Raw genomic sequence first — 27,557 nt, forward strand, 5'->3', positions numbered from 1 at the left:
CCAACAATATAGAAGGGAGACTACAATACTTCCAAGAAGGATGGCAGAACATAACTCAGAATCAGTGGATTCTACAGACAGTGGCACAAGGTTACAGGATAGAGTTTACTCATCTACCCCCCAAGAGATTCTGCGTAACAGACAGAGTCATCGGCAGTACATCAAAGGCTGATAACAGACATACAGGAACTCTTAGAATTAAACGTCATAATACCGGTACCCCATCATCAACATTTTCAGGGGCATTACTCCAGTCTGTTCTCCATAAGAAAACCAAACGGAGATTACCGAACAATAATAAACTTAAAACCATTAAACAAATGGGTGGCGTACAAACGCTTCAAGATGGAATCTCTCAAATCAGTTACACCGCTAATAAAAAAGAACTCTGTAATGTGCACGCTAGATCTCAAACATGCTTACTATCATGTTCCCATCCATCCCTCAGATCAAAAATTCCTCAGGTTCGCAATAAGAAACCACAAGAAAATACTTCATTTCCAGTTTCAGTGCCTACCATTTGGTCTCTCCTCTGCCCCAAGGATATTTACGAAGCTCATGACGGAGGTCATGGCCTACTTAAGAGAGAAGGAAGTTCTCATCGCACCATATCTGGACAATTTGTTGCTGATCGCAGATTCATCCCAACAGATGGAAGAATCCTTAGGAATTACCACGTCACTCCTGAAACGTCTGGGGTGGGTAATAAATACAAAAAAATCGAGTCTCGAACCAGAGACGCAGAAGATATTTCTAGGGGTACTACTAAATTCCGAACTAGAATACTCCTTCCTGCCAGACCAAAAACAACGGTCAATAAAAAAAGAACTTCAATCAATAAAAAAACGGAAATACATCTCCATCAGGAAAGCAATGAGGATTCTAGGTCTCATGACCTCATGCATTCCCAGTGTACAGTGGAGCCAGTTTCACTCCAGAACGCTTCAAAAGGAAGTTCTTTCGGTATGGAACGGAAGAAAAGATTCACTAGACAACAGGATGTGGTTACCCAGCAGGGTAAAGCAGTCCCTCTCATGGTGGATCAACATAAAAAACCTCAAAAGAGGAAAACCATGGAAAATATCTCCATGCATAAATATAACCACCGATGCAAGCTCAAGGGGCTGGGGAGCCCACATAGAAGGTCGATACCTTCAGGGGACATGGCCACCATTGATACGCGACAGTTCCTCCAACTACAGGGAACTTAGAGCGGTCTGGGAAGCACTAAAAAGGTGCCAACACGAGCTTCAGGGACACCACATCCGAGTCTTCTCAGACAACTCGACCACGGTAGCTTTTCTCCTACATCAAGGAGGACCAAGGCACCGTCCACTTCAGGCACTAGCAGAAGAAATATTCTCCTGGGCGGAAAATACCGTAAAGTCCATCACGGCAGTACACCTAAAAGGTTCACAGAACCAAATAGCGGACTTTCTCAGCAGAGAGAAGGTACAGCCGTCAGAATGGTCTCTAAACGAAGAAATCTTTACTCAGTTAATCCAACAGTGGGGCACCCCACAAATAGATTTATTCGCCTCAAGGAGCAATACAAAAACGAAAGAATTCTTTTCGCTAAATCCAAGAGACAATCCAACTGGCATAGATGCATTGGCCCAACATTGGGATATGGAACTCGCATACGCGTTCCCGCCACTAGCCCTAATTCCCAGAGTTCTGAGGAAAATCCAGGAAAGTCTAGCGGTAGTGATCCTAATAGTGCCATATTGGCCCAAGAGGAGCTGGTTTCCTCTGCTGAAGTGGATGGCGGTGGAGGACCCAGTGTTACTACCACTGAGACGGGATCTTCTAATACAGGGACCATTGGTCCATCAAAATCTAAAGATGCTACAACTCTCAGCATGGATCTTGAAAGGGAGATCTTGAGATCAAAAGGACTGTCTGAGTCAGTTATCTCAACTATGAAAAAAAGTAGAAAGCCGGTGACCTCGGCTATATACCAGAAGATTTGGAAGAAATTTTGTGCACAGACCAATACTCCAATATCCATTCTCCAACAACCAGATATTCCTCAAATACTAAATTTTCTCCAAACAGGTTTTGATATGGGCTTGAGACCTAGTACGCTAAAGGTACAAATCTCAGCTTTAACTGCCTTTTATGACTATCCACTAGCAAATCATCCCTGGATAATGAGATTCATCAAAGCTACACAACGTCTTAGACCAACAATACGAAGCTCAGTACCCTCATGGAACCTCACTTTGGTGCTAAATGAGCTACGGAAAGCTCCGTACGAGCCACTTGATCAGGCAGACTTAAAATCTGTGACATTCAAGACTGTTTTCCTCGTCGCAATAACGACAGCAAGGCGAATAGGCGAAATTCAAGCCCTGTCCATAACAGATCCATACTTAAAGATACAGGAAGATTGCATCGTTTTAAAGTTGGATCCTTCATTTCTTCCAAAAGTTGTGACGGACTTTCACAGAAACCAGGAAATAGTTTTGCCTACGTTCTGCCAGAACTACAATAACGAAAAAGAACGTTCTCTTCATTCCCTGGATGTTAAGAGAACAGTATTGCAGTATCTAAAACTTACAGACAGCTGGAGAATTGACTCAAATCTCTTTATCCAGATGTCTGGGAAAAATAGAGGCAAAAAAGCCTCAAAAGCGACTCTGGCTAGATGGATCAAATCTACCATTTGCGCTGCGTATATTTCAGCCGGTGAATCTCCTCCAGATCACCTAAAAGCCCACTCACTGAGAGCAGTATCTGCTTCATGGGCAGAGAGTGCGGGTGCATCCATGGATCAAATTTGCCGGGCGGCAACTTGGTCTAGCTCAAATACCTTTTGCAAGCACTACAAGCTGGACGTTCTCTCAAAGCAGCAGACTAGCTTTGGGAGAAAAGTCCTCCAAGCTGTAATCCCGCCCTAATAGGAGTTATTTGGTATTTCTCCTGTGGTGCTGTCATGTGGACGACCTGGAAACTAGGAGTTAGTCATACCGGTAATGGTATTTCCAGGAGTCCATCATGACAGCACCCATTATTTGCCCCCCCTTGAACTCTTGTCTAATATGTGATACGAACATGTAGAGAGGAAGTTCAATAAAATTGTGTTGTATCCATCCTGATGTGGTACTTTGTAAAATCACTGAGGGGTGGAGGTTGGGAGGGGCTATTTAACCTCTTCTGTGTTCCTGTCCCTATCAAGGATATGAAGAGCAACCTCCTGTGGTGCTGTCATGATGGACTCCTGGAAATACCATTACCGGTATGACTAACTCCTAGTTTTTGGAGTTGTGTTTCCACATACCACTTGCGCTGCTTGTTGTTTCCTCTTGAAATCCATCTGTATTGATCTTTTGAATAATCATTTTCTTGAAGACTATTTAGAGGCACAAAGATGTAAATTTCTCCTCCTTTGGGAGTCACTGGTGGACCATGCATCATTAGTTCTTCTGCAATTTCTCCTCTAGCTACCTTTTCAATCAGGTCAATCACCTGTTGATTTGTAAGGTCATCCTTCTTGTCTCTTAAATATGGTTGGTTCGCCATTAGATTGGTACAATGGTCAGAGAAAGAAAACTCAGTTTAAGAATGTAGGCAGATTCTCCTTCATCCTGGGAGGGTCACTGAGAGGCTAGTAGTAGCATCTAATATATGTAACTTTGTAACTTTTCCCCTAAGATGTTGCTTTGGTAACAGTCAGGTGACCATCCTGAGCTGGATCTCTCCATGTATAGAGAAAGACATGCTGCAGTTGTAAAAGCCATTTAATCTGCCACCTCAAAATCATCTTTGCTTCTGACCTGCATTGACCTGCTGACACAGAGCATAATGAGACCAGACGCGCTCCGATCCAATGTACAGTAAGGGTGCTACGGCCCCTGGAATGGAGCATGTGCTGGCTGTCAGAGCGCTGGGACTAGTCCCATGATGCAGCTCCTCCATTGAACTCAATGGAGGATACCATGTGACCGGACTAAACCCGGCTCTGACAGGCAGCGTGCGCTCCGTTCCAGGGGCCGTAGCACCCTTACTGTACATCGGATCGGAGCGCCGCTGGTCTCACTATGCTCTGCGTCAGCAGGCCAATACAGGCCTGCTGAGCACAGCACAGTGATCACATCCACGCTCTGATCCGATGAGCTGTTCGGGTGCTACGGCCCCTGGAATGGAGCACATGCTGGCTGTCAGAGCCGAGATTAGTCCCGTTCACGGGGTCTCCTCCCATTGACTTGAATGGGAGAGCTACATCACAGGACTAGTCCCAGCGCTGTGACAGCCCAGCACGTGCTCCGTTTCGGGGGCCGTAGCGCCCGAACGGCTCATCGGATCGGAGCGCGGCTGGGATCACTGTGCTGCTGTGCTGTGCGGCAGCAGGTCAATGCAGGCCTGCAGAGCACAACACATGTGATTTGGCACTGGCAGTCCCTTTAACAAAAAATACATTATATTCATTTTTTTTGTGTGTGTGTGTGTGTGTTGTTTTTTTTTTTTTTTTGTGTGTCTGTGGGAAAAAGATGAGGGTAACGTATACAGTACAGCACTTTGCCAGCCAATTTACTGCTTTATCCAAGCATCCAGGCGGCTGCCCAGGGCTCCCCTTTTAGACACAAAAAAGGGACAAAAGCGGACAGTAGAACATAAAAGAGAGGTAGGATGACACAAAACGAGGATACTCAGAGGGACAGAAGGATACAAGAGGGACAGGAAGACCCAAAGCGGGACAGCAGGATACAAAGGGGGGCATTTTATTCAGTTGTTTGAGTTAACCCAGTTTTTCACAAATCCAAGCACCCTCTGCTCCCGTTTAGCTTGGATAAAAGAGACTCTACTGGATATTTTTATCAGGTAAAGGATAAATATGGGAGTTGGGATTTGTAGCCATGTTATCCAAATCATAATCCCCATATAAATGAATATTGATAATAATCAATAATATAATCATCCACATCTGATGATCATATCACATTACATTTTATGTGAAATTAGTGGGGTAAGGTGTTTGTTGGTTGACAGCACACGCTATGCACGATTGAGCAGCTAAGTATTAAATTTCACAAGGAAAACACAGGCTATTTTCAACTCGACGCTTTAAAGAGGACCTGTCATCACATTCAATGCCACCAAGCCGCAGCTATGGTGGCATAGTTGACAGGTCCAGCTGTGTGGAGAGACCTTTGTCCACCTCCCTGGGTGCCTCCTCATTGAAATACTAAACTTTATTCGGATTCCCATGACAGCACTACGAGAGAGGGGATCCGCCCTTCAGGAACAGGAAACCTACAGATACAAAAGGGCGGTACCTCTCCCTATGCATCAGTTGGTTTCCTGTTCCTGGAGGGACAGGATCCTACAGATTTCATCTCGTAAGGAGCCCAGGCCGGCCGGTCGAATCTGGTAGCGGGGGGGTCTCCTACCTCGACCGGTGCGGAGAGTCCTGGAGACGCCACGGTGGTCCAGGCTGGATTGCACGTCAGTGGCGTTGGCAGCAGGGAGCAGGGTCCGGAGGATTCCTTGTCTCCAGAAGCCGGCATTGGTAAGAGTTCTTTCCCCCCCCTGGGTCAGGCGGCGGCGGTGGGGTGCGGTGGTGTGGTTGCGGCGTCGGAAGTGGAGCGCCGTCCGGAGCACTGCTGGGCATTCCCGGCGTCCTGCATCGCTCACTGAGCGTTTCCGGAACGCTGGGGCGCCGGGGGTGGAGCCGGTAGGTGCTTCCGGTTCACGGGTTGACTGCGCATGCGCGGTCATTCCAAAATGGCGGCCCCCATGGTCCGGACGCCGGTTTTTCTGTATTACCACCGCTGACCTCCAGCTGCAGCCTGATCATCAGGGGCCAATGGGGAGCACGCCAGATGGCCTGCTGACCGGAATACAGGGGGATATAAGCAGGTGTTGGCGATAGAACCTTGCTTTTGGCCACAGCTTCATCATGGTAGATGATGGTGAGCAGCAGCCTCAGCTTCTGGATAAAGTGCGGCAGGAAGCCGTGGGGAAGGAGATCAGAAGTGACCAGTCCAGCCGTAAAAGCTCGTCCAGGCAAGGATCTAGAGCTTCGACTGGCAAGGAGCCCCCTCGTGTTACGGTACCTTTTTCTTTGGCGTACACTGGTAAGTGATCTACGTGAATGTTCACTCAGTGACGCGGGCCCCTTATACTTTGTCATTCTAGGGGAAGAGAAGTGCAAAGTCGAAACATAAGGAGTGTGCCCTGTGTGTAGTCCCTTTACCAGATTCTTACCCTAAAAAATTGTGCGCCTCCTGTATACAACAGACGGTGAGGTCTACAGGAGTGGAGGGGTTGAGTGACATCAGGCTAGATAGATGGATCTCCCTTATTGTCCTCCCCTAGGTAGCGGAAGAATCTGCTTCTACGGCTAGTCTAAAGGAGATGATCCGTATGGAAGTTAAGGAATCCCTGCGGTCTCTGTCCCAGGCGGGAAGTTCAAAACAGAGAGCTTCGGTGATCTCAGATTCTTCGGAGGCGATGGGCCTGGAAGAGCCTAAGACTCAGCTTTCCCGTCAGGAGCTAATGTTCAGCGGCTTGGAACACAAGAAACGCAGATCCTTCCCGGTGAATGATAAGATTCAAGACCTGATTCTCCGGGAATGGAAAAAACCGGAGAAGAAAGGTTCTTTGCCACCAGCTTTAAAACGCAGGTATCCGTTTGAGGATGCGGCTGTGGACACCTGGGACAAGGCCCCTAAATTAGATGCTGCAGTGGCAAAGGCATCTAAGAAAGCAGCATTACCTTTTGAGGACATGGGGTCCCTTAAAGACCCTCTTGACAGGAAGGCGGAGATCTTCCTTAAAGGTACGTGGGAGATGGCAGCCGGATCCCTGAGGCCAGCAGTGGCTGCGACTTGTATAGCCAGATCCCTAATGGTCTGGCTGGAACAATTGGAATCCCAGCTTAAAGAAGGCGCTTCCAGAAGTTCTATTCTAAGTGCGCTTCCAGTGATTCAGGATGCTGCGGCTTTCCTGTCAGACGCGTCGGTGGACTCGGTCAGAATGGCGGCCAGAGCAGCAGGACTCTCCAACGCGGCTCGTAGAGCCTTATGGTTGAAGTGTTGGTCGGGGGATATTCAGTCAAGATCCAAGTTATGCGCTATCCCATGTAAAGGGGAATATCTCTTTGGACCAACCTTGGATGAGCTGCTCGAAAAGGCTGGGGATGATAAGAAGAAATTCCCTAATTTGTCATCAGCTTCTTACCGGCGTCCATTCATCAGGAGGAGATTTGGTCGTGGAAGAAAGCGCGCATCCTCACCCTCTAGAGAGAATTTTAGATGGGAGGATAGACGCAGGAGAGGTACGGGTTACATGTTTCGCCGTTCCTCAAAAGAACGTAAGAAACCAGACCAATGACTAGCGATCCCTGTGGGAGGGAGATTGTCAGCCTTCTCTTCCGCATGGACTAACATCACAAATAGTGTCTGGGTCCGAGGTATTATATCGGAAGGTCTAAAGTTGGAATTTATTCACTGGCCTCGGGATAAGTTTATGCTAACCCCCTTACGTTCCTCCACTATTGAGCAGACGGCCTTAGAGTCAGAGGTCATGACTTTATGCCTTAAAAATGTACTGATTGAGGTTCCGGAGTCAGAGAGAGGAAGAGGATTCTACTCTCCTCTTTTTTCTGATTCAAAAACCAGACAAATCATTCAGGACTATTATTAATCTTAAATCCCTTAATGAATACCTGGTTAATACTACCTTTAAAATGGAGTCAATCAGCTCTGCAATAAAGATGTTGTTTAAACACTGCTTCATGGTAGTTGTGGACTTAAAGGATGCATACTATCATGTTCCTATCCACGGAAACTTCCAGAGGTTTCTACGTGTGGCGGTGTCTATGGGAGGTATTGTTCGCCATTTTCAATTTAGAGCCCTTCCCTTCGGCCTCTCAGCATCTCCCCGTGTATTTACTAAAATAGTTGCGGAGGTCATGGCGCACTTACGTGAATCTGATATCCTCATTGTCCCTTATCTGGATGATTTCCTAATAGTTGGGAACTCAGTAGACCATTGCCTTGCTCAGGTTAAAACAGCTATATCTAGGCTAGAGAATCTGGGCTGGATCATAAATTATGATAAATCCCGATTACAACCCCTAAAAACCCAGAGATTCCTAGGGCTGCTGTTAAATTCCGAGTCCCAACAATGCTGTCTTCCACCTGATAAATTACTTCATATCCAACAACAGGTGTTAAAAGCAATTAATAAACCATCCATGACCCTTAGACAGGCTATGTCTTTGTTAGGTTTCCTAACTTCCTGTATTCCCGCCGTCCGTTGGGCTCAGTTCCACTCCAGGCCTTTACAGTTTGACGTACTGCATTATGATAGAGCCTTACAGGGTTCCTTACAGGGTCAGATGACATTGAGTCCAGTGGTTCTTGCATCTCTTAGATGGTGGCTAGAGGAAGACAATCTGTCAGCAGGAGTTCCCTGGGTGACACAGGTGACTCGGGTAATTACAACGGACGCCAGCCCCACGGGGTGGGGGGCACATATGGGTGACGTTGTAGTTCAGGGTCTATGGGACCCCCAAACGTCAGCCTCTTCCAATCAGAAGGAGTTGATGGCAATTGAATTCTCAATTAAGGAACTCCTCGTGTATCTACAGGGTCACCATGTCAAAATCCTCTCCGACAATCAGGTGGCAGTGGCCTACGTGAATCACCAGGGTGGAACACGCTCCGAGTCCCTGATGGAAATAGCGGACCGCCTGCTCCAGATAGCGGAAAACCATTTTCTATCTTTATCCGCAGTACATATAAAAGGGAAGGAAAATATAAGAGCAGACTTTCTGAGTCGAAACACCTTAAGACAAGGAGAATGGTCTCTGAACACAAAAATCTTCAACCAGATTGTCCGCAGGTGGGGTCATCCAGAGGTGGACTTATTTGCCAACAAGGACAACAGAAAAACAAGAAAATTCTGTTCCTTGAATCCCAGGGAATATCCGCTGGCAGTGGATGCCTTCCTGATCAGATGGGATTTCCGGTTGGCATATGCGTTTTCCCCGCTAAACCTATTGCCTCTGGTGGTCAGAAAGATAAGGGAGGATCAAGCGAGAATCATACTGATCGCTCCATTCTGGCCCCGAAGGGCTTGGTTTTCCTGGCTCAGAACCATGTCTGTGGAAGACCCCTGGGTACTGCCGGACATTCCGGACTTACTCCATCAAGGTCCGATCAACCATCCACAAGTGAAGGGTCTCCATTTGACGGCATGGTCTTTGAGAGGTCACTGTTAAAAAACAGAGGATTTTCTCCAAATCTCATTGATACCCTTATGAAGAGTAGGAAACTCATAACCACTAAGATCTACGCTAGAACTTGGAGGAAGTTTTTGGCCTCTTCAAAATTTGACATTGAAGAGGGTATACCAATCAACCAGATTCTAGAATTCCTGCAGAGAGGGCTAGAGCTAAATCTATCCACAAGTACGCTAAAAGTACAAGTCTCAGCCCTAGGGGCCCTATTGTCTTGTAACATTGCTGGTAATTATTGGGTATCAAGGTTCATAAAAGCAGCTAGTAGATCCAGACCTATACACAGGAATAGGTCAATGCCTTGGGATCTCAACCTAGTCCTCTCAGCCTTGACTAAAGAACCGTTTGAGCCTTTACATTCAGCCTCACTTAAATTACTATCCCTCAAAACAGCGTTTTTGGTGGCAATTACATCTGCTCGTAGGGTAGGAGACATACAGGCTCTTTCTAGGCTGTCCCCTTATACAGAATTTCTACAGGACAGAGTAGTCCTCAGACCAGATCCAGCTTATTTACCAAAAGTGGCCTCAGATTTTCACAGATCTCAGGAGATAGTGTTACCGTCATTTCTCCCTAATCCTTCTAATTCCAAAGAGGAGTTACTCCATACATTAGATGTTAGGAGATGTCTATTAGAATATATATCAGTCACTGATGCTTGGAAGAGAGAGGATGCGTTGTTTCTATCCTTCCAAGGTCCCAGGAAAGGTCTTAGAGTTTCAAAGTACACGCTAGCGAAGTGGATTAGGGAGGCTATCTCTCTGGCTTATACTGCAGGTGGAGGTCCAGCTCCGCAGAATCTGAGGGCACATTCCACCCGGGCCATGGCTACATCCTGGGCTGAAAGATCTGGAGTGTCGATTGACCAGATATGTAAGGCAGCTACGTGGTCATCCCCTTCCACCTTTTTCAAGCACTATAGGTTGGACTTGGGGTTCTCTTCTGATCTCACCTTCGGGTTAAGGGTGCTGCAGGCTATAGTCCCTCCCTAAGGTAGTTTACATCTCTGTAATTTTCTCGTAGTGCTGTCATGGGAATCCAAATAAAGCATTAAGCTACTTACTGGTAGCGGCATTTTTCGGAGGCCCATGACAGCACCCTTAGTTCCCTCCCTATTCACGTGGGGGTTGCACTTCCTATAGTGTATATAATGAAATAGATAGATCTCACGTGTGGTATATAGTTCAATATGATGGATTATTTTTGTACATAAACTGTATATAATGTATATTTGTGTGCTACTAACCGCGGTAGTCCTCTCAGGCTCTGAAATACAACTGATGCATAGGGAGAGGTACCGCCCTTTTGTATCTGTAGGTTTCCTGTTCCTGAAGGGCGGATCCCCTCTCTCGTAGTGCTGTCATGGGCCTCCGAAAAATGCCGCTACCAGTAAGTAGCTTAATGCTTTATTGCCCCCTTGGCGCGCGTAATGGGAATCAAGAAGTGGTCCTGTTGGTGTTTTGGAGTGTGAACCAATCAGTGCTTGAGCCCTGCGCTGTGCCGCGTCATCAGTCGCTGGGCAGTAAAAAAATTCCTGCCCAGCAACTGATGACGCAGTGCATTGTAGATAGCGCAGATTTGTTCACACTCCATCGGACCGATACAGACACTTCATGCTTCCAGTGGTGCCCGTCGAGAGGAATAAAGTGTAATATTTTAGTGCGGAGGCACCAGGGAGGCGGATAGAGGGCTGTCCACACTGCTGGACCTGTCAGCTATGCCACCATAGCTGCGGCTTGGTGGCATTGAATGTGATGACAGGTCAGCTTTAAGCCTTTTTTTCAGTACTGAAGATAAGCAGTTAAAAGTCTCTTAAATCAGCCTTTATTTACTTATTTCAGCAACCTTGACGTCCAACCACAAAATATATCAATAAAGTCACAAAAGCTATTTTCAAGTCAATGCTTCAGACAGTTTTCACAATCTTGAAGAAAAAAAAAAAAAAGCAAAAACTTTGTTAAACCCGTCTTTCCAGGCCTGTTTCAGCATCTTTGAGCGTATAAACACTGCATATGTCCAGGAAATCAATGCAGATATTTTCAAATTAATAGTTCAAACTGTTATCGCTATATTAATGAAAAGCCGTCATATAGAGACAATAAACAGCCTATACTGACATATTACAGCGCTATTGAATGCAGAATTACGAAGCTGTAAAAGGAAATTACTTAGCCTATTTGACGCTGTAATATAAATGTACATATAGGTATTCATTTATTATGGAGCTTAGGTGCCCACAAGTTTTTAAATATATTTTTTCAAACAAAGCTGCAAAATTATTTGGCCTCTGTAAATATAATATTTCACATTGAATTACCATGGAGGTGAATAATTCTATTCATATTATTATGGGAAATTCATCAAATGTGGTACTGGGCATGACTATTTGGGATAAATATATATGTTCGTAAAATAATGATAAAATATGTTCCTGGGCATGTGTATTTGTGATATTTCACCCATAATCCCCATACAGAACAATAATTATACCCATATTCCTATCAGAAGTAGATGAAATATGTTCCTGAGCATGTGTATTTGTGATATTTCACCCATAATCCCCATACAGATCAATAGATATACCCATATTCCTATCAGAAGTAGATGAAGTATGTTCCTGAGCATGTGTATTTGTGATATTTCACCCATAATCCCCATACAGAACAATAATTATACCCATATTCCTATCAGAAGTAGATGAAGTATGTTCCTGGGCATGTGTATTTGTGATATTTCACCCATAATCCCCATACAGATCAATAGATATACCCATATTCCTATCAGAAGTAGATGAAGTATGTTCCTGGGCATGTGTATTTGTGATATTTCACCCATAATCCCCATACAGATCAATAGATATACCCATATTCCTATCAGAAGTAGATGAAGTATGTTCCTGGGCATGTGTATTTGTGATATTTCACCCATAATCCCCATACAGAACAATAGATATACCCATATTCCCTTCTTGCTATATTACAAGAAGTCATTTCCTGGGCTGCATTTGTAAAATGTGCTGCCATCTAGTGGTGGAGTCTAGTATTGCTGCCCATCATCCCATCATCCCAATATGCAGTTTAGTCCGTCCCCTTATTTCACCCCTTCTAGAGTCCTCTCCAGTCACCATGAGGGTTTTTAGTTAAAAGGATGGAGGGCGGCGTCCATGCTTGGACTTCAGAGAGATTAATAAAATCACAGTTCACCTTCCCTATTCTTTACCTCTTATTCCTGACCTGTTTAACCAATTATTAACCAACTCAGCGTGAGAGGGGCATATAATATAACCTTATACATATACGCTATGGTGAGAAATGGAAGACCGCATTCGATACACCTGAGGGTCATATTGAAAATTTGGTGATGCCATTCAGATTAAGACCTCTTTCACATTTCCATCGGCCTGACGTACTGACGGACGTTGTGCAAATAGTGCACAACGTGGGCAGCGGACGCAGTTTTCAGACGCATCCGCTGCCCATTCTTTTCAGACGAGGACAGCTTCCTACTCAGAAAGAGAACAGGATGCTCCTCTCCATGTAGTTCTTGGGAAAGGACTGCTCCCACCCCAACATCTGAGGCATCTGTCTGAAGAATAAACTCTTTCTTGAAGTTTGGGGCCATCAGAACGGGTTGCTTACATAAAGCCTCTTTCATTTCTTGGAAGGCTGAATCTGTTTCTTCGGACCACTTAACCATTACTGATTTTGTCCCTTTTAGCAGGTCAGTCAGAGGCGCCGCCATTGTGGCGAAGTTTGGGATGAACCTCCTGTAATATCCCACGATTCCCAGGAAGGCTTTAACTTGCTTCTTGGAAACTGGTTTTGGCCATGTTTGAATTGCCTCCACTTTACTGATTTGGGGTTTTATTTCTCCATGACCCACTATGTATCCAAGGTACTTAGCTTCTTCTTTACCCAATGCACACTTCTTCGGGTTTATTGTAAATCCGGCCTCTCTTATAGCATCCAACACCGCTTGGACTTTCTCCAGATGACTCTCCCAGTCCGGGCTAAAGATGACGATATCATCTAGGTACGCAGCAGCGTATGCCTTGTGGGGTGCAAGGACTCTATCCATAGCCCTTTGGAAGGTGGCCGGAGCTCCCTGTAGGCCAAATGGCATCCGGACATACTGGAAGCAACCATCTGGTGTAGAAAACGCCGTCTTCTCCTTGGCTTCCTGTGCCATGGGGATCTGCCAATACCCCTTCGTCAAATCCAAGGTGGTTATGTACCTGGCGGGCCCAAGCCTTTCGATGAGCTCATCAACTCGGGGCATGGGATATGCGTCGAACTTGGAGACCTCATTCAACTTCCTATAGTCGTTGCAAAATCTCCACTCCCCATCAGGTTTTGGGACCAGGACAATTGGGCTCGACCAACCGCTCTTGGATTCCTCAATGACTCCAAGCTTCAACATACGCTCCACTTCCTTGGAGACTATTTCTCGACGGGCCTCAGGAATTCTATAGGGCTTCACGTTCACGCGCACATGGGGCTCTGTCAGGACCTCATGCTCTATGACCTTCGTGTACCCAGGCAACTCGGAAAACAGGTCCCTGTTTTTCTGGAGTAACTCCCGCCATTGCTGTTTCTGAGACTCCGATAGCGTCTCCGCTATAGTAACCGCTCCAACCTCATCTTCTGGGTTGCTTAACAACGATGGAGTTACTGTCGGCTCTCTATCTTGCCACGGCTTGATAAGGTTGACATGGTATACTTGGAATGGTTTCCGTCTTCCTGGTTGGTGAATTTTATAGTTTACTTCACCAAGTTTCTCGACAACCTCATATGGCCCTTGCCATTTGGCCAAGAACTTGCTTTCCACTGTCGGAACTAACACAAGAACTCGGTCTCCCGGATTGAATTGCCTCACTCTTGCAGACCGGTTGTAGACCCTGGCCTGAGCTTCTTGTGCTTGGAGAAGGTGTTCTTTCACGATAGGCATCACCTTTGCAATCCTCTGCTGCATCAGGGCCACATGCTCAATGACGCTTCTGTGGGGCGTGACTTCGGCTTCCCAGGTTTCCTTGGCTATATCCAGGAGTCCTCGTGGATGTCGGCCATACAGAAGCTCAAACGGTGAGAAACCTGTGGAGGCCTGTGGAACTTCACGAATGGAAAACATCAAATAGGGTAAGAGACAATCCCAGTCTCTACCGTCTTTCTCTATAGCTTTTCTCAGCATGCTCTTCAGTGTCTTGTTAAATCTCTCAACAAGGCCATCTGACTGGGGATGGTACACCGAGGTCCTCAACTGGGAGATTTTCAGGGCTTTGCATAGTTCCCTCATCACCTTGCTCATGAAAGGTGTCCCCTGGTCAGTCAGGATCTCCTTCGGCAGACCTGTCCGGGAAAAGACATGGACCAACTCGGGAGCTATACTCTTTGAAGAAGAATTTCTCAAGGGAATTGCCTCAGGATAGCGTGTGGCGTAGTCCAGGATGACTAATATATACTGATGGCCCCGGGCTGATTTAACTAAGGGACCGACCAAGTCCATGGCAATTCTCTCGAATGGCACCTCAATAATGGGCAGTGGCACAAGGGGGTTCCGGAAATGAGGAGTGGGAGCAGTTAGCTGACATGTAGGGCAGGACCTGCAATAGTTCACTATTTCCCGGTGGCACCCAGGCCAATAGAACCTCTGCACAACCCGTTCCTGCGTTTTTTTCCACCCCTAGGTGTCCACCCAAGATGTGTGAATGGGCCATGTCCAACACCTTCCGTCTATATGGACCCGGCACTACCAACTGCTCTACCAACTCCTCCCTTATTTTCGTGACCCGGTACAACAACTCCCTGCTCATTAGAAAATGGGGAAATCTTGTGTCTGCCCCCGGCTCCTGTACCACCCCGTCAATAACTGTGACATTATTAAAGGCTTCCCTCAGAGTGGGGTCCCTATGTTGGGCAGTCCCAACATTTTCACCGGATACCTCTAACTCCAGAATGTCAGATGCAGGGGACACTCCCTCCTCATCTCCAGCCAGGACACAAAAAGGAAATCTGTCTGACTCTGGGTGTGGCACCACCCTTCCCGGGTTCACTGGTTCCCTACTCTTGCTAGGGAGCTCAGAACCTTTCCCCCACAAATCCCAAAACAAACAGAAATCCCGGCCAATAATTATAGGGTGCAACAAGTCCTGAACGACGCCGACTATGTGGGACTCCGTGCCGCATGTCGTTTCAATGTTCACACTGGCCACAGGGTAGTCCTTTGCATCACCATGTATGCACCGCACTCCGACCTTCTTTCCCGGGAGCAGGTGGAGAGGAAAAGTGGCCCTCACCAGGGTCACTAGGCTCCCCGAGTCTAACAGTGCCGTTACTGCTTGACCGTTCACCTTCACGGGACATGCTTGAGGTCCCTCGTTGGGCGGAGAGTTCACACTGCAAGCTGGATACGCATAGTATGAACAACGGCGTCCCATGCTGCAGTCCATCTGCTCAGTGGTTTGGGAACAACGGGCAGCTATATGTCCTGGCTTGTGGCACCTCCAACAAATAATATCACCCGTGGGGACCTTGGGCACCACCTCCCCCGCCCTTTGTGACCTTGGACGCACCACCCCTTTTTGGGACTCAGCTGCCTTCTGGGATCCCCAGTACGGCATGGGCTGCCTCCCGAAGGAGCCTTCCAACCCTTGGTACCTCTCAACCAGTCCGATCAGCTCGTCGGCATTCTGGGGATCACCCTGGGCAACCCAAGACTGTATAGGCCTCGGGAGGGAATGGACAAACCGATCCATCATCACCCGTTCTACCATCTGTGCAGGCGCAGAGGACTCTGGCTGCAGCCATTTCTGGACCAGGTGCAACAGATCAAACATTTGGGAACGAGGTGGTTTGTCCCGGTGATAGCCCCAGGAGTGAACTCGCTGTGCCCTGACAGTCAGTGTCACCCCCAAACGTGCGAGAATCTCGGCTTTCAATTTGTGATACTCTTTGGCATCCTGCAAGGTCAAATCATAGTACGCCTTCTGGGGTTCTCCCGTCAGGTATGGCGCAAGTACCTCTGCCCACTGCTCTGGCGGAAGTTTTTCCCTCTCAGCGACCCTCTCAAACACCGTCAGGAAGGCCTCAACATCATCCCCGGGAGTCATTTTCTGCAATGCGCGTCTTACCGTTTTCCGGACGTGGGTGTCATCAGCCAAACCTGGGGTTGGGGCGCTCGCCTTGCCCTGGATGGCGGTTGCCAGAAGCTGCATCTGCTGCTGATGCTCCTGCTGGCTCTGCTGCATCTGCTGCCGTTGCTCCTGCTGGCTCTGCTGCATCTGCTGCTGGCTCTGTTGTAACTGCTGCTGTTGCTCCTGCTGGCTTTGTTGCATCTGCTGCCGTTGCTCCTGCTGGCTCTGTTGTATCTGCTGCATCAACAGCCTGTTGGTCTCTTGCTGCCTTTGCTCCTGCTGGCTCTGCCTTTTCTCCTGCTGTGACTGCATCTGGACCAATTGTTTCAGCAGGTCCTCCATTTTCTCCGGCAATGCTTGCTGGCTTGCAACAGCCTTGACCCAGGACATTCAAAATAAACTCACGTCTCCGCTGGGAACGCTGCCCGCATTCTCCACCAATTGTAGGGATTTCACTCACTCAGCTGCGACGGCTGACACTCAGGAGACGTGTTCCTTTAAAGTTCACTGGGTTTATTGCTTCATAAACCATGTGGCAAACAACAGAAAACAAATAGCCTTTGGTTCAGGTAAAGAAAAACAAGTGTCCAGTTCATCCGGCTCAGTCCTGAAGCCGTAACACACTCAGGAGGGTTTCACCTCCACACATACCTCCCTGTGTTAAGCATTAGGCTTTCTTTTATATGTCTAACCATACCCAGAACCCATCACATGACCAGACATGTGGTTGTGACATCACCACAGGTCCTGATACACATATAGGTAGCCATGGTTACATCACAGCAACAAGCTATCTATAAGACACATATCTCCCATCGATTAGACATCCTTTAGCCACGCTACAATATATATATATATACATATATATATATATATATATATATATATATAGTTCCCATAAATACATATCTTTATCTAAATGACAAAAAAACAATAAAAGTACCCATATTTAATATCGCCGTGTCCGTAACGACCCGACCTATAAAACGAGGCAAAAAACAATGCTTTATTATCATACCGCCAAACAAAAAGTGGAATAACACGCGATCAAAAAGACGGATATAAATACCCATGGTACCGCTGAAAATGTCATCTTGTCCCGCAAAAAAACGAGCCACCATACAACATCATCAGCAAAAAAATAAAAAAGTTATAGGCCTCAGAATAAAGCAATGCAAAACTAATTATTTTTTCTATAAAATAGTTTTTATCGTATAAAAGCGCCAAGACATAAAAAAATGATATAAATGAGGTATCGCTGTAATCGCACTGACCCGAAGAATAAAACTGCTTTGTCCAATTTGCCAAACGCGGAACGGTATAAACCTTCCTCCCCCCCCCCCCCAAAAGAAATTCATGAATAGCTGTTTTTTGGTCATTCTGCCTCACAAAAATCAGAATAAAAAGCAATCAAAAAATGTCACATTCCCGAAACTGTTACCAATAAACGTCAACTCGTCCTGCAAAAAACAAGACCTCATATGACTCTGTGGACCAAGATATGGTAAAATTATAGCTCTCAAAATGTGGTAACGCCAAAAATATGTTTTGCAATAAAAAGCGTCTTTTAGTGTGTGACGGCTGCCAATCATAAAAATCCGCTAAAAAACCCGCTATAAAAGTAAATCAAACCCCCCTTAGTTAGGGAAAAATTAAAAAAATATATTTATTTCCATTTTCCCATTAGGGTTAGGGCTAGGGTTGGGGCCAGGGTTAAGGCTACAGTTAGGGTTGGGGCTAAAGTTAGGGTTAGGGATGGGGCTAAAGTTAGGGTTAGGGTTTGGAATACATTTACGGTTGGAAATAGGGTTGGGATTAGGGTTAGGGGTGTGTCAGGGTTAGGGGTGTGGTTAGTTACCGTTGGAATTACGCTTATGGGTGTGTTTGGATTAGGGTTTCAGTTATAATTGAGGGGTTTCCACTGTTTAGACACATCAGGGGCTCTTCAAACGCAACATGGCGTCCGATCTCAATTCCAGCCAATTCTGCGTTGAAAAAGTAAAACAGTGCTCCTTCCCTTCCCCTCCCGTGCTCTCAAACATGGGTTTACCCTAACATTTGGGTTATCAGCGTACTCAGGACACATTGGACAACAACTTTTGGGGCCCAATTTCAACTGTTACCCTTGGAAAAATACAAAACTGGGGGCTAAAAAATAATTTTTGTGGAAAAACAAAGATTTTTTATTTTCACGGCTCTGTATTATAAACTGTAGTGGAACACTTGGGGGTTCAAAGTTCTCACAACACATCTAGATAAGTTCCTTGGGGGTCTAGTTTCCAATATGGGGTCACGTATGGGGGGTTACTACTGTTTAGGTACATTAGGGGCTCTGCAAACGCAAGGTGACGCCTGCAGTCCAATCCATCTAAGTCTGCATTCCAAATGGCGCTCCATCCCTTCCGAGCTCTGCTATGCGCTCAAACGGTGGTTCCCCCCACATATGGGGTATCAGCGTACTCAGGACAAATTGGACAACAACTTTTGGGGTCCAATTTCAACTGTTACCCTTGGAAAAATACAAAACTGGGGGCTAAAAAAGAATTTTTGTGGGGAAAAAAAAGAATTTTTATTTTCACGGCTCTGCGTTACAAACTGTAGTGAAACACTTGGGGGTTCAAAGTTCTCACAACACATCTAGATAAGTTCCTTGGGGGGTCTAGTTTCCAATATGGGGTCCCTTGTGGGGGATTTTAATGTTTAGGCACATCAGTGGCTCTCTAAACGCAACATGGCGTCCCATCTCAATTCCAGTCAATTTTGAATTGAAGAGTCAAACGGTGCTCCTTCGCTTTGGAGCTCTGACATGCGCCCAAACAGTAGTTTACCCCACATATGGGATATCTGCGCACTCAGGACAAATTGTACAACAACTTTTGGGGTCCATTTTCTCCTGTTACCCTTGGTAAAATAAAACAAATTGGAGCTGAAGTAAATTTTTTGTGAAAAAAAGTTAAATGTTCATTTTTATTTAAACATTCCAAAAATTCCTATGAAACACCTGAAGGGTTAATAAACTTCTTGAATGTGGTTTTGAGCACCTTGAGGGGTGCAGTTTTTAGAATGGTGTCACACTTGGTTATTTTCTATCAAATAGATCCCTCAAAATGACTTCAAATGAGATGTGGTCCCTGAAAAAAAAATGGTGTTGTAAAAATGAGAAATTGCTGGTCAACTTTTAACCCTTATAACGCCCTAACAAAAAAAATTTTAGTTCCAAAATTGTGCTGATGTGGGAAACGTTACTTATTAAAGTATTTTGTGTGACATATCTCTGTGATTTAATTGCATAAAAATTCAAAGTTGGAAAATTGCGAAATTTTCAAAATTTTTGCCAAATTTCCATTTTTTTTCACAAATAGATGCAGGTAATATCCAAGAAATTTTACCACTATCATGAAGTACAATATGTCACGAGAAAACATTGTCAGAATCACTGGGATCCGTTGAAGCGTTCCAGAGTCATAACCTCATAAAGGGACAGTGGTCAGAATTGTAAAAATTGGCCTGGTCATTAATGTGCAAACCACCCTTGGGGGTAAAGGGGTTAAAAAATGTTCTAGCACCAAGAAAGATAAAAGAGAAGATGGAAAATTTGCTAAAAGTAGCCTGTCTTCTTAATAAAATCATTACATGCAATCTGAAAAATTGTCTATGTTGTCACACGATCTGCCATGGTCTCTATAAATTCACCCTTAATTCTACAGGTGAAATTTTCCCGATCAGAAGTCCCATGTGATGTTCCACGAGTTGTGTTATATATGTGATTATATGCTCATCCCAGAATTTATATGTAGGAAGGATTAACCAACCCCTCCACAAAAGGCAGAACTCACACCGTTCCAATATTCAATAGGGTTTTCTCAAACATGGGCTTTCACTCCACTGCACCATCAAACACAATAAAGATGACAAGCAACTGAAAATATTCCCCATAGAGGAGATTCCCCCACAGGTTCAGAATCGCACTGAACAACTAAATTGGAAAGAAATCTTTTGGATTTATAAACTAAACACCCTTACTCCAAATGGACTCAAAGAAATCACTGATGTATTTTTGTGAGCACCTTTTAGACTTCATAAATTGTATTATTTATTATAACATTTTATTGTCATATTCATCATACTTTTTTTTGGTCTGTTAATTGGGGATCTTAATTATTTTAATATTTTTAACATACTTCTAATGCATTCATAAATTTCATTGTCATATTTATCACTCTTATTCATAATACAGTTTTAATACATTTCTTTTATAATTGCACATAGTATATTTATATCACATCAGATGATTACTCTTTTCATATCCCGATATATTCTATACTAGCTGAAGAGCCCGGCGTTGCCTGGGCATAGTAAATGTCTGTGGTTAGTTCTAGCACCTCACGTCTCTTATTTTCCCATCATGCCTCTCATTTTCTCCCTTACACCTCTCATTTTCTCCCTTACACCTCTGATTTTCCCCCTCACTCCTCTTATTTTCCCCCTCACTCCTCTCATTCCCCCCTAACACTTGTCATTTCGACCTCACATCTGTCATTTTCCGATCACTCCACTATTTTCCCTCACTCCTCTCATTTTGCACTCACACCTTTTCATTTTCACCTCACACCCCTCATTTTCACCTCAGTATATACATGTTTGTCATCTCCCTTATATATAGTATACACCTGTATGTCTTCTCTTGTATATAGTATATACCTGTATGTCATCTCCCCTGTAAATAGTATATACCTGCTGTATGTCATCTTCTCCTAGTGTATATTGTATATACCCATGTGTCATCTCCTCCTGTATATAGTATATACCTGTATGTCATCTCTTCTGTATATACTATATACCTGTATGTCATCTCCTCCTATATATAGTATATACCTGTATGTCATCTCCTGTATATAGTATATACCTGTATGTCATCTCCCCTGTATATAGTATATACCTGCTGTATGTCATCTCCTCCTCTATATACCTACTGTGTGTCATCTCCTCTTTTATATAGTATATACCTGTATGTCATCTCCACTGTATATAGTATATACCTGTGTGTCATTGCCCCTGCATATAGTATATACCAGGTTGTCATCTCCTCCTGTATATAGTATATACCTGTATGTCATCTCCTCCTGTATATAGTATATACCTGTATGTCATCTCCTCCTGTATATAGTATATACTTGTGTGTCATCTCCACTGTATATAGTATAGACCTGTGTCTCATCGCCCCTGTATATAGTATATACCAGGTTGTCATCTCCTCCTGTATATAGTATATACCTGTATGTCATCTCCTCCTGTATATAGTATATACCTGTATGTCATCTCCTCCTGCATATAGTATATACCTGTCATCTCCCCTGTATATAGTATATATGTGTGTGTCATCTCCTCCTGTATATAGTATATACCTGTCATCTCCTCCTGTATAGAGTATATACCTGTGTCATCGCTTCCTGTATATAGTATATATCTGTATGTCATCTCCTCCTGTATATAGTATATACGTGTGTCATCTCCTCCTGTATATAGTACATACCTGTGTGTCATCTGCTCCTGTATATAGTATATACCTGTGTGTCATCTGCTCCTGTATATAGTATATACCTGTGTGTCATCTCTCCTGTATATAGTATATGTTATGATTTGGTGGTTTAAGAGCAACATGGGACGAGCTCTGAAGGAGGTGGTATCTGCACTGACCGCAAACCCTGAACCTAGCAGCGCAAATAGAAATAGCCATGGGGGGTATCTGACACTCCCTAGACCCCTCGGCACAGCCTAAGATCTAACTTCCCATAAAGACAGAAACAGGAAACCTATCTTGCCTCAGAGAAAATCCCCAAAGGAAAGATAGCCCCCCACAAATATTGACGGTGAGAGGAGAGGGAAATAACGTACACAGAAATGAAATCAGATTTTAGCATAGGAGGCCATACTAGCTAGATAGATAGGACAGGATAGGATACTGTGCGGTCAGTATAAAAACTACAAAAAATCCACACAGAGTTTACAAAAATCTCCACAGCTGACTAAAGGTGTGGAGGGTAAATCTGCTTCCCAAAGCTTCCAGCTTAACTGAATTAATCCATACTGACAAGCTAGACAAAAACATAGAATGTACCGAACAATGAAGTCCACAACATGTGGACAGAAAAAAGCAAGCAAGGACTTTTCTTTTGCTGAACTGGTCAGGATATCAGGGAAAACCAAGAAAGATGTGAATCCAACCAGGAACCATTGACAAGTGGCACAAGCTGAAGGGGAGAGCCAGGCTAAATAGCCGAGCAGAATAGACAATTAGTGGAAGCAGCTGCTGACTGCTAAATCCAAGGAGCAGCCATACCACTTAAAACCACCGGAGGGAGCCCAAGAGCAGAACTCACAAAAGTGCCACTTACAACCACCGGAGGGAGCCCAAGAGCGGAATTCACAACAAGTATATATCTGTGTGTCATCTCCTCCTGTATTAGACCTCGTTCACACGTTATTTGGTCAGTATTTTTACCTCAGTATTTGTAAGCTAAATTGGCAGCATGATAAATCCCCAGCCAACAGGAAGCCCTCCCCCCTGGCAGTATATATTAGCTCACACATACACATAATAGACAGGTCATGTGACTGACAGCTGCCGTATTTCCTATATGGTACATTTGTTGCTTTTGTAGTTTGTCTGCTTATTAATCAGATTTTTACTTTTGAAGGATAATACCAGACTTGTGTGTGTCTTAGGGCAAGTTTCATGTGTCAAGTTGTGTGTGTTGAGCTGCATGTAGCGACATGCATGTAGCGACTTTTGTGAGATGAGTTTTGTGTGGCGACATGCGTGTAGCAACATTTTGTGTGTCGAGTTGCATGTGACAGGTTAGTGTAGCAAGTTGTGTGCAGCAAGTTTTGCGCATGGCGAGTTTTGCGCGTGGCGAGTTTTATGTGTGGTGCGTTTTGAGTAAGTGCAAGTTTTGTGTGAGGCAACTTGTGCATGTGTTGCAACTTTTGTGCATGTGGCAATTTTTCCACGTGTGGCGAGTTTTCAATGAGGTGAGTTTTGCACGTGTGGGAAGTTTTGCGTGAGCCTAGTTTTGCATGTGGCGAGTTTTGCGCGTGGCGAGTTTTGAGCGGCGACTTTTGTGTTTCGACTTTTATGTGGCGAGGTTGGCGTATGTGTGGTGAAATGTGTCCTGAGGGTGGTATATGTGTTCAAGCACGTGGTAGTTTGTGGTGCATTTTGTGTGTGTGTTCATATCCCCGTGTGTGGTGAGTATCCCATGTCGGGCCCCACCTTAGCAACTGTACGGTATATATTCTTTGGCGCAATCGCTCTCACTCTTTAAGTCCCACTTATTCACATCTGGCAGTTGTCAATTTGTCTCCAACACTTTTCCTTTCACTTTTCCCCCATTATGTAGATAGGGGCAAAATTGGTGAATTGGAAAGCGCGGTGTTAAAATTTCACCTCACAACATAGCCTATGACGCTCTCAGGGTTCAGACGTGTGACTGTGCAAAATTTTGTGGCTGTAGCTGCGACGCCTCCAACACTTTTCCTTTCACTTTTTCCCCATTATGTAGATAGGGGCAAAATTGTTTGGTGAATTGGAACGCGCGGGGTTAAAATTTCGCCTCACAACATAGCCTATGATGCTCTCGGGGTCCAGACGTGTGACTGTGCAAAATTTTGTGGCTGTAGCTGCGACGATGCAGATGCCAATCCCGGATATACACACATACATACACACACACATTCAGCTTTATATATTAGATCAGGGGTCCCCAAACTACGGGCCGCATCCGGCCCCCGGAGGCCTTTTACCCGGCCCCTGCCGCAATTCAGGCTTCAGGCTGAAGATATACCCCAGATTATCGCTGGAACCTGGCGGCGGCCATCTTCCGGAGGCCGCGCGTGCGCAGATGGCATCCCGCGGCCATTTTCCTGAAGCTCGGCTTCCCGGGGCTTCAGGAAAATGGCCGCGGGATGCCGCGCATGCGCAGATGGAGATCGCGGCGGCCATTTTCCTGAAGGAGAAGCCGAGTTCACATCTCTCACCACAAATATTACCCGGCCGGCCGTAACTTTCACTTTCGATCTCCTGTCACATTACTGCAGCGATTCCAGGAAGCGCCGGGGATTTCTGAGCGTCCGCACAGCAGCAAATCACATCAGAGTGAGGCAGAGAGGATCGCACCGGGCTGAGGTGAGCGACCGCCATACAGCAGCCGCCCGGTGTGGTGATACGGGGGAGCCTGAGGCCGCATTTATGCACTTTATGTATTTGCAGTTTTTCTTTACACCACTTTTAGGGTCCTTCAGACTTTCCTATCTCTGCACGTCGCACGTAGGAATTATTCCTGTCAAAGACGGGATCCTTCTGGCTACTGATGTGCACCTCCACCGCAACAGTGCGCACAGTGCAGGAGTTGGCGCAATTTTTGTCCGGTACAGTATTACCTGTTATTTTGTGACTTGAGGGTTATTGGGACTTAATATAGTGATAGAACTGGCAGAATTGTTTAGGAAGAAAAATCATTTGTATCGTCTGTGAGGCAGCTAGGAGCAGTGTGTCTCAGGGGTGCGGTGCAAGTGTGATGGGCCGGGAATTATTCCTCACGGTGGTGGAGGTACTGTCTGTCTTATAAAATGTTTTTGGCTGTGTGCAGGCTGGAATGAGCTCCTCATCGCCTCCTTCTCCCACCGATCAATAGCTGTCAAAGACGGGATCCTTCTGGCTACTAGTGTGCACCTCCACCGCAACAGTGCGCACAGTGCAGGAGTTTTCGCAGTTTTTGTCCGGTACAGTATTACCTGTTATTTTGTGACTTGAGGGTTACTGGGACTTAATATAGTGATAGAACTGGCAGAATTGGAGCTGGACCTATATGGGGGAAGACAGAGCATGGAACTGGACCTATATGGGGGAAGACAGCGCATGGGAGCTGGACCTATATGGGGGAAGACAGAGCATGGAGCTGGACCTATATGGGGGTGATTGTTGGTATATTGTTTTTGTAGGGCTGTATATATATCTATTGGTATTTTACTAATAGCAATTTGGAATCCCTAGGACACAATGACATCAAGAAAGAGAAAAATTGACTCGGAGTGTAGGATATTCAAAGAACAGTGGACTTATGATTACTTTTTCATGCAGTTCAAGGAAAGAGCTGTGTGTTTGATTTGTCAGAATATAGTGGCTGTGTTTAAAGAATACAATTTGCGTCGACACTTATCCAACTCAACATAAAGATAAATATGATTGTTTGGTTGGAGATGTAAGGAAAGATAAAATATTAAAACTGAAACATTCATTGACAACTCGGCAAAATACTTTTGTGAAGCAGAAGCAGCTAAACATTTCATCACTGCGAGCAAGTTATCAAGTTGCCAAGCTAATAGCGTGCACTGGCAGGCCATTCGCGGAGGGAGAATTTGTTAAAGAGTGCCTTCTTTCTGTCGCCAAAGAGATGTGTCCAGAAAAAACAGACTTGTTTAGTACAGTTAGTCTTTCAGGATCTACAATTACACGAAGGATTGAAGAAATGGGAGACAATTTGCATCAACATTTGCAAAACTCTGCAAGAAAACTGTCCTATTTTTCCTTGGCACTTGACGAGAGCAATGATGTTCGTGATTCTGCACAACTTCTAATTTTTATTCGTGGGACGAATGACAATTTTGAAGTCATGGAAGAGCTTGCTGCACTGCAAAGCATCAAAGGGACAACTACAGGAGAGGATATCTATGGAAAGCTTTCTCAAACTGTGAAGGATTTGGAGCTAGACTGGGCTAAACTAGCCAGTGTGACAACTGATGGTGCGCCTAGCATGGTGGGGTGTAAGAAAGGAGTAATTGCTCGCATTAAACAAGAGATGGACAAACGTAACCATTCTCATCCAATAGCCATACACTGCCTCATCCACCAACAAGCGCTATGTAGTAAATCACTGAAGTGGGACTCGGTTATGAAAATTGTGGTATCTTGTGTTAACTTCATTAGAGCTAATGCACTAAACCACAGACAATTTCAGGAATTTCTGTCTGAGCTAAATGTTGCCTATGAAAATGTTCTGTACCACACAGAAGTCCGTTGGCTGAGTCGAGGCAGAGTTTTGAGACATTTTTATGACTTGCTTCCACAGATTACAGATTTTATGCTGTCAAAAAAACAAAGAAGTACCAGAGCTCAGTGATGCAGAATGGAAATGGCACCTCGCCTTTCTGACAGATGTAACAGAGCTACTCAACAGTTTAAATGTGCAACTTCAAGGAAAAGGGAAGCTCATCTGTGATATGCACTCACATGTGAAAGCATTTGAAGTTAAATTAGGCCTCCTTATGAAACAAGTGACGGAGGAAAATTTCTGCCATCTCCCCTTAACTCAAAATCTGTTAGCAGAAAAACCCATGGTTGCATTTCCAAAAGAAACATGTGTGAATTCACTGGAAAAATTGCAAAAGGAGTTCCAATTCAGATTTAAAGAGCTTCATCTCCATGAACAGGACATACAGCTTTTCCGTAACCCATTTTCTATTGATATTGAAAATGTGGATGCAATTTACCAAATGGAACTGGCTGAACTGCAGAATTGTGACTCTCTGAAAGACGCATTCAAGTCAAGCAGCTTGCCTAACTTCTATGCATCTCTCCCCTCTGAGACCTATCCTAATCTCAGGAATCATGCACTCAAAATGGCAACCATCTTTGGCAGCACTTATGTTTGTGAACAGACTTTTTCCAGAATGAAACATCTGAAATCTCCAACCAGATCTAGACTAACTGATGTGCACTTGCATCACTTGTTACGGCTAGCAGTGACAAATATGGAAGCGGACATTGACCACCTCATCAGTCAAAAGCAGGCCCATAGTTCCCATTGAAATAATGGTGAGTTTGTTGATTTAAATTTACTAGTTCTTTATTTTGAATATTGTATTTGTTCCCTGTATGTTTTTTTTACTTTAAAATGAGATATGTGTAGTGTACATAGGGATTTTCACAGTTTTTTTTATAGTCCGGCCCTCCAACGGTCTGAGGGACAGTGAACTGGCCCCCTGTGTAAAAAGTTTGGGGACCCCTGTATAAGATTATATACAGTCATGGTCAAAAGTATTGACACCACTGCAATTATGTCAGATAATACTCATTTTCCTCCTGAAAATGATTGCAAACACAAATTATGTGGTATTATC

General features: G+C 44.9%; 1 protein-coding gene across 1 annotated transcript; it reads left to right on the forward strand.

Annotated features, from left to right (window-relative positions):
* The first annotated feature begins 5,902 nt into the window (after positions 1 to 5,902).
* Positions 5,903 to 27,245, forward strand: LOC138666438 (general transcription factor II-I repeat domain-containing protein 2-like). Its single transcript, XM_069754660.1, has 3 exons — positions 5,903 to 5,993; positions 25,614 to 26,436; positions 26,507 to 27,245. The coding sequence occupies exons 1-3, from the start codon at positions 5,903 to 5,905 to the stop codon at positions 27,243 to 27,245; spliced, it is 1,653 nt and encodes a 550-aa protein (XP_069610761.1).
* Positions 27,246 to 27,557: the final 312 nt, after the last annotated feature.

This window comes from Ranitomeya imitator, chromosome 2 (genome assembly GCF_032444005.1).
Source record: "Ranitomeya imitator isolate aRanImi1 chromosome 2, aRanImi1.pri, whole genome shotgun sequence".
Taxonomy (NCBI): domain Eukaryota; kingdom Metazoa; phylum Chordata; class Amphibia; order Anura; family Dendrobatidae; genus Ranitomeya; species Ranitomeya imitator.

Excerpts from the sequence above, each read along its gene's own strand:
- LOC138666438 (XM_069754660.1), top strand. The coding sequence starts at position 5,903 with ATGGTAGATGATGGTGAGCAGCAGCCTCAGCTTCTGGATAAAGTGCGG. Across the intron at positions 5,994-25,613 it reads CAGAAGTGACCAGTCCAGCC|ATAAATATGATTGTTTGGTT; the intron begins GTAAAAGCTCGT and ends CTCAACATAAAG. Across the intron at positions 26,437-26,506 it reads GTTGCCTATGAAAATGTTCT|ATTACAGATTTTATGCTGTC; the intron begins GTACCACACAGA and ends TTGCTTCCACAG.